This window comes from Rhea americana, unplaced genomic scaffold (assembly GCF_003343005.1).
Source record: "Rhea americana isolate MKP2758 unplaced genomic scaffold, rheAme1 scaffold_17, whole genome shotgun sequence".
In the NCBI taxonomy this organism is placed as follows: domain Eukaryota; kingdom Metazoa; phylum Chordata; class Aves; order Rheiformes; family Rheidae; genus Rhea; species Rhea americana.
The window spans coordinates 8,814,151-8,823,901 of record NW_028185816.1 but is presented as its reverse complement, the minus strand read 5'-3'; the positions used below and the strand labels follow the sequence as shown (position 1 = coordinate 8,823,901).

Genomic DNA, 9,751 nt, shown 5'->3' with positions numbered 1-9,751 from the left:
CACGTGTCAAATTCTGCTCTTCTGGTACATTTTTTACTGCAGACTAGGACTTGATCATTTGTTTCCTCAGCACCACTTAAGTTTTCTGCAAATAAGCCAATATAATATTCAGGTGGCCAGCTCCAGGCAAGAGTACTCAGCACCCTCAGGGAAGCTAACGACAGCGCTAAACYACTTAGCGCAAAGTAACAGTAGAARAGACTTGGGGGCACAAGCTTGCGCTAAGACGTGCTGTGAGCAGGCAGGGGCCTGCAGCACACACTCTGGTTGCTAGGTAGCTCAGAGTTGTAGATATGCCTCATTTGCCTGTGTAAACATATCCCGCAGGACTGTATTTACAGAACACGGCCTTTGCTTCCCATTCCTTTGAGTGATACAAAAATGCTTAAAATTCTTCCTCTGGGATCTTAGCAACAGTTGCCCTTTGGTTACTGCTGTCTTCCCCAAAACGTGGTTGTTTTTGTGCTAGTGGCATAGCATACAGCTTGAGTTAGCACTTGTCCACGCAATGCTATGGTCTGCTTCAATCTTATTTTATGGATGGCTACTCTCACTTAAGCTTCACTAATTCAAGAGATGATAGCTTGGAGTTAACTCTAAAACAAGTGCAATTCCAGGACACTAAGATTTCCAGTTTGGAGGAAAAAACTGAATAGACTTTAAGTGTCTAACATCAAAACTGCAATAAGCAGAGAGAAAACTGCATTTTTTGCATCTAAATCAAAAGGAAGACAAGCAAGGAAATGGCCTCTCTAAGGGGAGAAGAAATTAGAATTATGCACTGCCCAAGCAATAGGAATTATTAAACAGYGATATACTGGGGAAATTGAGATACTAGTCAAGAGCCCACAGTATAATGTAGTACCTGGGGGGGGGATCTTTAACTACACTGGTTTCGAAGAGGGCAGTACCATATATGAATTGAAAAAGCCTATTTGCATCATACATAATAAGGTGACATTTGTACATTTGTTTAGTGCAAGCTGTTTTCGAAGAAATACATGAAAATATAGCACAAACATGCTGTATGTGCACTCTGTATGAATTAACAGCTTTCAACACTGACAAATCCTCCTAAGCACATAGTCCATCTTCACACAGTTGGCAGACGCAGGCTCAAACCTAAAAAGCAGCTACAAATTATTCAACATACTAAATCAGTGGGGAAAGACAACCCTATTCCGGGGACTGCGATTTCCCCAGAACTCACAAGCTGAGAGCAGGCGCTGCTGTGCACTGCCTGACCTCCCAAGAAAAGGCCACAAATCACCCTTTCGTCCTGGCAGCTGAAAGCTGTCATTCCACAGTTGTAACTCTCAGATTTGCGCRCAGAGGAGTGAAAGGCTGATTAAATAAAATGCTAGTTACCACGGCAATTTACTGGTTTGTTACCTACTGCAATTTGAAACAGGTCTAAGTAGCAAGAATCTCCACCAATTTAACACTCATTTTCAGCAGTGTTTTCATTCTTAGTAGCAAACAACTAGCCCCAGCAGAAGTTTTGGACATATTCCAAGTCAGTGTTTGTCTTTGCTACACTTATAGAGAAAGTGTGGGGAAGCAGTGCATCTACTTCTAGTGCTAACATCTATACAACCTGATAATAGACCATCTTAYTCCAAATTCAAAAAGAACTGGAAGTCTACGCAAAGCACCAATAATGTCAGAGTTTTAACAGATACAGTATGTTACAAATTACATTCATGCAAGAATGGGAGTAGGCTTGCAAATCTGTCAAGACATGGAGGGGTCTTTAGGAATCCCTCTGAAAATCTCTACAAATCTGTGTTCAGTGACATTTACACTATCTGTACAAATACACAATTTATGAAGGCCACAAAGCTTCCAATTAATTTTATGATACCAACAACTATGTGCTATTGACTCCCACTGACAAAACCAGACAGATAAAAGCTGGGACTCACAAAGGTCTTAGCAATTGGAACAAGCCCTGCGCCTGGCTCATAAACACCTCATTACAACCCACTCAATGCCAGATCTGAACAGTGGGCAACAGTTATGTATGGCAGCAATGAGTACAAGAATAACCAATACTGGCATAAATGCAGATTTCAAGGGGACTAGGAAGAGGTCAAATTCTTAAACAGGACATTTTGACAAATGCAGATTTCCATCTTCATCTCAAACCTGTCTGCAACCTTTCCACAACAGACTGTTTCAGAATGCTCTCATGGGAGCRAGAAACCTTACTCAACCTCCTAAAAGCAGGCACTGCACATAAAATGATGCAAGCACGGACTATAACCAAGCAACCTGCATTTGTCTCATCTTGCAGTTTAGCAGCTGTGACTAACTGGACTGCAGGGCTGGAACCAAAGAGCTGCAGAACATCACTGAACAATCAACTTAAAACTGGAACAAGCTCCACAGATACAACAGCAGGAGGTGGGTGCACAGAAGGGGCAGGCGCTGGGCCGTGACAACATCTGCCGCTGAAYGTTCCCCCCTGAGGTTTGTGTGTGCATCTGTATACAGAGCACCTGACTGCCAGCCTTCAAACAGCTTGCACCACTGCACTTACGTGCTATTTAAACGCTATTAAAATGCGAGGCTTGACAAACTTTATCCATATGACCACAGGCCTGRCTATTTCAAAGCTGCCACTTCTGGGCCACAGGAAGGTTTCTAATAACCCTTCCATCCCTAAAAAGTGTGTTAACTAGATGCATGCCTTGGACACTACACTCTGCCTTGCCACAATCATATTTCAGGATAAGTAATTGCTTCCAAGCATGTGCAGCTGCTAATTCCTGGAGCTATAGAAGGCATATACTTTCAATGGAAAGAATACTGCTTTTAGGACTAAAGAACAAAGAAAGGCAGGGTGGTTGCCTGAAGTGCAGAAACTAAAAGCTTTTYCCTTCAGAACAAGAGCAGAATCAAGTAATTGTCGTTTCCACGGAGATGGAGAACTTGAGGGATCAGAGCTCAATSTGCAGTTAAATGGGTTGGAAACAACTCCCTACCAGCTGCAGAAAAAATGTGGATAAAAAGACACAGGAAAATCCAGAGAAGCCTTTTTCCCAGCACTGTGTRTATCTTCCTCTGTTCAGAAATGATGGATTACCTTTATTCAGATGATCCAGGGTAGCTTTTCACAAATGCCAAGGGAGAAGTATTTCCTACATTCTCCCTTTCCTTACACATCTCCCACTCAACCTTCATTCACAGAAAAAATTGACAGGAATTTCAGTTCTCTCCTTTTGACAGAGAAACATGAAAACTCTTCCTGACATTCTTGAAGTACAATTAAAAGCACAGAGTGAGCCAAAAATATCTAAAGGAAAATCTTGAAATACTTCTTGCAAGCTAGGCCAGCGTTTGGTTTTYGACTAAAATGTTTCACAGACACCAACAGACAAAAGCTCATTTTTGAATGGGAAACCAAATTTTGAGCTTGCTTCTTTCCTATGTAAGGAGAAAACCCCCTGACTTAGCCTGAGAAGTTCTATTAAAAAGAAAAGCCAGTGAGATACATTAGCTCCAGTGAAGCTGCACGTGGACAGATGTGCACAAATGAATGCAGCCTATTCCCCACACAATCTCATCAGTTCCAAYAGAAAAATGAGTCAAAGCTGAAGTACAATGGTTAAAAAACAAAGAACAAATACTGCTTTCTCATATTCCTCTCACTGTAACTTAGTAAGAAAATGACTGAGGTGGTCCATCAGCAGTCCCATTCTTTCAGATGGTGCCCTGAAAAACAAGTTTGGGGGAGCAYAGGCTGACAAGGAAGGGATTTTCCAAAATAACCAATACCTTCATGAGTGCTGTAAAGGGCTGCAAACGTCACCATGAAGAAGGTAGTGGAATATTTTCCAGCATTAACCAGATGAGGAAAGGCCCGTTTGGTATCGCGGTAACGRCGCAGGCACTGGATGAATCGCAGCCAAGCAGGGATGCACTGGACAACTGCTCTCACTCCGTAGGAGTAGCTGTTACAAATCTGATTATCTGGAAGAAAAAGCARTTTCAGGAGACAAAGGAGGCATTAAATTTAAGAAGTTCGATCTTCTTTATTTTTGTATGAGCAATCTCATCATTTTACTTAAGAGTGTAATTCCCATTGTCTTGTACTGACACACATACATGCATTCACAACAGTGAGAAGCTCATCACCAGGTGACTCRGGGAAGGGGAAGTATTCTGAACCCCTTCACTCCTAAGTATGTAGGTGGCATGACATCAATAACACATCCAGACAGATCATTTTCTAACTCTTTCACAGTTGCCAGTACAATTAACGCAAAAGAAGATTAGAAATAATCTATTTTTAATTTGCTTTGTGCTTTTGGCAGTACTGYGAATAATCAAATTAAGGATGGAATTACAAAAGGCCTTCTATACCGAAGCTTTGTGCACAAATGGGAAAGCATTCCCAAACTCCACAGGAGAGCTCAAAAAGGGTACTTTGTCTAAGATGTCCTTGAGCTGATTTTAATTTTTCTTGCCTATTGTAATAATAAATAAATAAAACAGATATCAGAATGCTCTTTTAAGAAAGAGAGGACAGAATCCAGACTTGAACAAATGGGGTCATGGGAAACTAGACAAATACATTATGTCACAGATGCAGGACAATGGGAAGCCCCTATTTTTATCAGGGAGCAACCAGGAAAAATCCAGACTTCATCTGGAACCCCCAAACATGCCATATTCTTACTCTCCCTTGCTCTCTCTTGCTCATCTCACATAAACAACCCGCTGATAAACAAACACTTGCTTGTCATTCAGCCTCATGGAGACAGATTCATAAGCCAACATATACTCCAGGGCACTGTGTTATCATTCCAATGTTTGGACTGGAAGAGGAGAAGTAATAATTCACCCAGTTGCTGTATAATATTTTTTTAAATAAATAAATGTTCAGCTAATTCCAACACTGGCTCTAAGGGAATACTGTTCCTCCAATCTGTCTGATCTGTAAGYGATGGATGCTGAAAGAGTTTGCAGTTTGCTTCAACAGGCAAGCATTATAAACTCATCAGACAACASGATTTGCCAGCAGTCACTGCCCAGAATGGAAAGAACACCGCCTGATGCAGTGAGAGACATAACTATTTTGCCACTGGGAAGACCAAAGTCAAAATTCATATGCCATCTCTGGCTTTTCCAGCTAGAAGCAGAGAGGCAGAGCACGCACAATCCTTGTGCCTCAGCATCAGCTCTAATTGAGTAAGGGGTGGCACTAACAAGCTCTGAGGAAGTTCCYCCATCCCCTCTTGCTTAAGGGCACTGTGACAGACCCTGTAAGAAACAGATTACAGCACAGATAAAATCATGGTAAACAAGCTCAGGCAGCTCCTTTTATCATTTCCATGCTAAGCAACAATAACAGGCTAAAAGCAAATACATGATTAGWCTACTATGAAACAAAACTGTGATGCCAGGAAAATCGCTTTCTCTTTCCAATCAAGCAGCACTATGTCTAAATTTTTTGATGAATATACAAGTTATGCCAAATGACTGGATTAGGAAATGAACACTGATGTGAAATTCTACTTCCCTGGATGGAAGTAAGAAATGGGAGAATATCTCTAATGTTATGTTTACAAGAAATGCTAGTTATTTTAGTTTCCTATKTAATTGGTAGGCCTCTTCATAACGGATAGATGCCTATGAGACTGTCTTAATCAGTGTTTTCTAGGTCATTTTTAACAGCATTCATATGGATTGTCAGCATTACTCTACCTGTGTTTGCCAGAAGTCCAGCATTGTTCTCCCACTGAAGCTCAAAGCTGTAGAAACAGATCATGTACTCCAGATCCATGAGGATCACAGCCAGGCTGTTRAGCTGATCAGCCAGCCAGAAGTCTGCAAAGCCCACCTTGTGGAAGGGAGCCGTGAACACCCGAAACTGTTGGGGAAAAGGAAGAGTTACATGACACACTAGCAAAGACATTAACTGCAGTGACAGATTACAGCACTGAACAACTACGGAAATAACAGAAATGCCTAAAGATTTGTTGCTGATCTTTTGYTCCTATTGCCAGGAGATAACTGTCCTCCCACTTTAAGTGCAAATAAAATTCCCTCTTTCAGACATCTAATTCTCCTCCTGCACCAACCAATTTCCTTTTTTTTAACCAGCTGAAGAGCCCAGTCTCCTCCAGTGATGCCGTTGTCCAGAAACTCACAGTCTCCATGTAAGTCTTCTTTCTACACAGCTCCCCTTTGCCCCTCACACTGCTCAGCACTTTCCTTTAGGCGCTTGTGTCATACTTATTGACATCTTCCACACTTACCTTGTGCCTCACACTTAATGTCAGTTAGATTACAGGCACGCAACTTGACCATTAATCTGTTCATGGCTCAGTTTACTTGACATCTTAGTTGTTCTTTGGTATCAGAAGTTGTAAGAGWGAATACCATTATTGATGGATCCCCCAAACGCTCTAGCATAGAGAGCATTAAAGCGCAGAAGAAATCCTATTAACTGCCGGTTAGACTCCCTCTCAATCCCAGCCCGCTTTCCCTTTCAGGCTTAACAGCAGTTACGCTACTTTCAAACCAGATGCTTTTCATGGTCCATTACCTTTGATTACAACTCTCTCTACCCAGTTAGTTATAGTTACTAACAGCCAATTTCTCAAAGAGACAGCACCAGCATCATCCTATAGTTCAGAGATTTATGAGCCTTTATATTAACGAAAGTGCAGGCTACCATTGATCTTTTATACTGCTCTTCTCATTAACCTAAAAGGCATACAGTTACAGAAACCAGGGAAAGAACGGACATGTTCCCATCCAAATTACAATGTCAGTTTAAGGCTCTGGTCCTAAATTTCAAAATCAAATAGGGGATCCAGACATAGTGACATTAAATAGCAGATACGGATCTTGAAGTAAAGAGCGCTGTGCTCCTGTAAGACACTATCTATTACAAAAACTCAAACAGTACTAYGTACAAACATTAGGAACATCTGTTCTTAGTCAAAGTGTTCCAGCTAAGGAACAGCTTCTAGAGAGATCAGAGAACCTACAACAAAGCCTTCCTTTCCAAAAAAAGCTCCTTCCTCCATCTAATCACTCCCTGATACTTTCTATTCATTTAGTTCTAGACATATCTCTGAAATAAAAATCAAACAATTACAAAAACACAGCTTTACAGATAGATCTTCCTGAAAAAAGAGGAAGTCATTAATAAAATCTACCTTGTTATTTAATTTAAGGAAAGACACTTGGACACTGTCAACAGGTGACAGCATAGAAGTTTAAGAGAGCAGAAGTTTTCTATCTCAAGGTTACAGCAGACAAAGACTCTGCAGACACCAGTRTCTTAGGGGGGTTACGTACACATCTCAGTCAACTATTCCCCAAGAAACTGAACTGCCATCTGCACCCTCCTAACCTCTTCTGCGTGCAGCCTCAGACATGTTCTGCTTGCCAAAACTTCTGAGCTTCATCCACGAGGATGGAAGCTGAGCCTCATGCACTTCTTAAGCCATAGAAGACTAGCATTTGCACAGTCTTGATGCAATGGTGTGTTAATGTGCATTCCATTCAGAGGAGCGTAAAAAAAAGACACAAAATGCTATTGGATACCCAGTTGGTTCACTTGAACTCCACAAATGCTATTTTGGTTGGTAAATAAATAAATAAATAAAATAGAGAGAGAAATAGGCGAAAAAGAGGGGTCACAACTTGCAGTGTGGTTATAAGAGGGTGCTGGCAGTGGAGGGCATTGTCCACTGCCAGGTACCACAGGCTGATCTATCTTCTCAGCTGAGAAGTGTCAGCAATATCCTCCAGTAAAGACAGGGTGCAAGAATAAAGTCATAAAATACCAAGAGCTAGAGCTGAACTTAAGTTTCAAGTAATTGGTTGCAATTATATTTAAATGGTTCCACAATCCACGTACAGCCTTCCAGGTGCTGATTACTGCACTTTTAGTAAGTGCTGGGACAGCAGATACTGAGCCAGAGCTAGACGCTTCCTAGATTTTCACCTCACACATGCATATATTTCCTGCACTTGTTTCACCATTTCAGCACCCTGCAGAAGGTTTTGGTATGCACACATTAGTTCATTCTTCGTACTGCAATCTGATTCCTTTGGCTGGCTGTGTTCACCAGCTACAGTTCAGTCTGGAAGAAAGGAAGGCTTTCCTTTGGTTGAGGATAATCAGATTAGAGATCATTTAGACAAACTTGACACTCAGAAATCCATGAACCCTGATGGGATAGACTCATGAGTGCTGAGGGAGCTGRTGGATGTAACTGCTAGGCCACTCGCCATCATCTTTGAAAGGTCATAGGGAACASGAGAGGTGCCTGAGGACTGGTAGAAAGCCAGTGTCACTCCAGTCTTCAAAAAGGGCAAGGAGGAGGACCCAGGAAACTACAGGCCAGTCAGCTTCATCTCTACCCCTAGAAAGGTGATGGAACAGCTCATCCTGGATATCATCTTTAAGCATGTGGAAGAAAAGAAGGTGATTGGGAGTAGCCAGCATGGATTCACCAAGGGGAAATCCTGCTTAACCAATCCAATAGCCTTCTCTGATGGAATGACTGGCTGGGCAGAAGAGGGGAGAGCAGTGGATGTTGCCTACTTTGACTTCAGCAAGGCTTTTGACACTGTCTCCCATAATACCCTCCTAGAGAAGCTCAGGAAGTGTGGGTTAGACAAGTGGACAGTGAGGTGGATTAAGAACTAGCTGAATGGTAGAGCTCAGAGGGCTGTGACCAGCAGCACAGAATCTGTAGCTAGTAGTGTCCCCCTGGGGTCTGTACTGGGGCCAGTCTTGTTCAACTTATTCATCAGTGACGTGGACAAAGGGATAGAGCGCCTCCTCAGCAAGTTTGCTGATGATACCAAACTGGGAGGACTGGTTCGTAACATCAGAAGGCTGTGAGGCCATTCAGAGAGATAGATAGGCTGGAGAGTTCAGCAGAGAGRAACCTCATTAAGTTCAACAAAGACAAACGCAGGGTCCTGCACCCGACAAGAAATAATCCTACACACCAGTACAGATCGGGGTTTAACCTGCTGGAAAGCAGCTCAGTGGAGAAGGWCCTGGGAATTCTGGTGGACAAGTTAGCCATAAGCCAGCAATGTGCCCTTGTGGCCAAGAAGGCCAATGGCATTCTGGGGTGCACTAGGAAGAGTGTTGCCAGCAGGTCGAGGCAGGTAATCTCCTCCTCCTCTACTCAGCCCTGGTGAGGCCACACATGGAGTACTATGTCCAATTCTGGGCTCCCCAGTACAAGAGAGACATGCAGCTACTGAAGRGAGTCCAGCGTAGGACTATGAAGATGATCAGAGGACTGGAGCATCTTTCTTATGAGGAAAGGCTGAGAGAACTGGGCCTGTTTAGCCTGGAGGAGGGAAGCCTGAGAGGGGATCTTATMAATGTCTACAAACACCTTAARGGAGGATGTCAAGAGGATGGGACTGGACTCTTTTTGGTGGTGCCTATCAACAGGACAAAAGGCAATAGGTACAAACTGAACCACAGAAAGTTCCATCTGAGTATGAGGAAAAACTTCTTTACTGTGAGGGTGACAGAGCACAGAGAGGTTGTGGGTGTCCTTCTATGGAGATAACTCAAAACTTGCCTGGACATGATCCTGTGCAACAAGCTCTAGGTGACCCTGCTGGAGCACGGGGGTTGAATTAGGTGATCTCCAGAGGTCTCTTCCAACCTGTGATTTTGTAATTCAAGATGGTTCTCATTTTGGCAGCAAAGGCGCACAGTACGCTCAGCTCAGTTCATTTGTCAGTGGAGAGG

General features: G+C 42.7%; 1 protein-coding gene across 1 annotated transcript in view; it reads right to left on the bottom strand.

Moving 5' to 3' along the window:
* Nucleotides 1–9,751, bottom strand: part of XPR1 (xenotropic and polytropic retrovirus receptor 1) — a 117,876-nt gene that overhangs the window by 18,486 nt on the left and 89,639 nt on the right. The window contains exons 10-11 of the mRNA XM_085300973.1: nt 5,713–5,878; nt 3,781–3,975 (exon numbers count right to left, since the gene is read on the bottom strand). Of these exons, the coding sequence (XP_085157099.1) occupies nt 3,781–3,975; nt 5,713–5,878 (361 nt within the window). The remainder of the gene's footprint in view (nt 1–3,780; nt 3,976–5,712; nt 5,879–9,751) is intronic.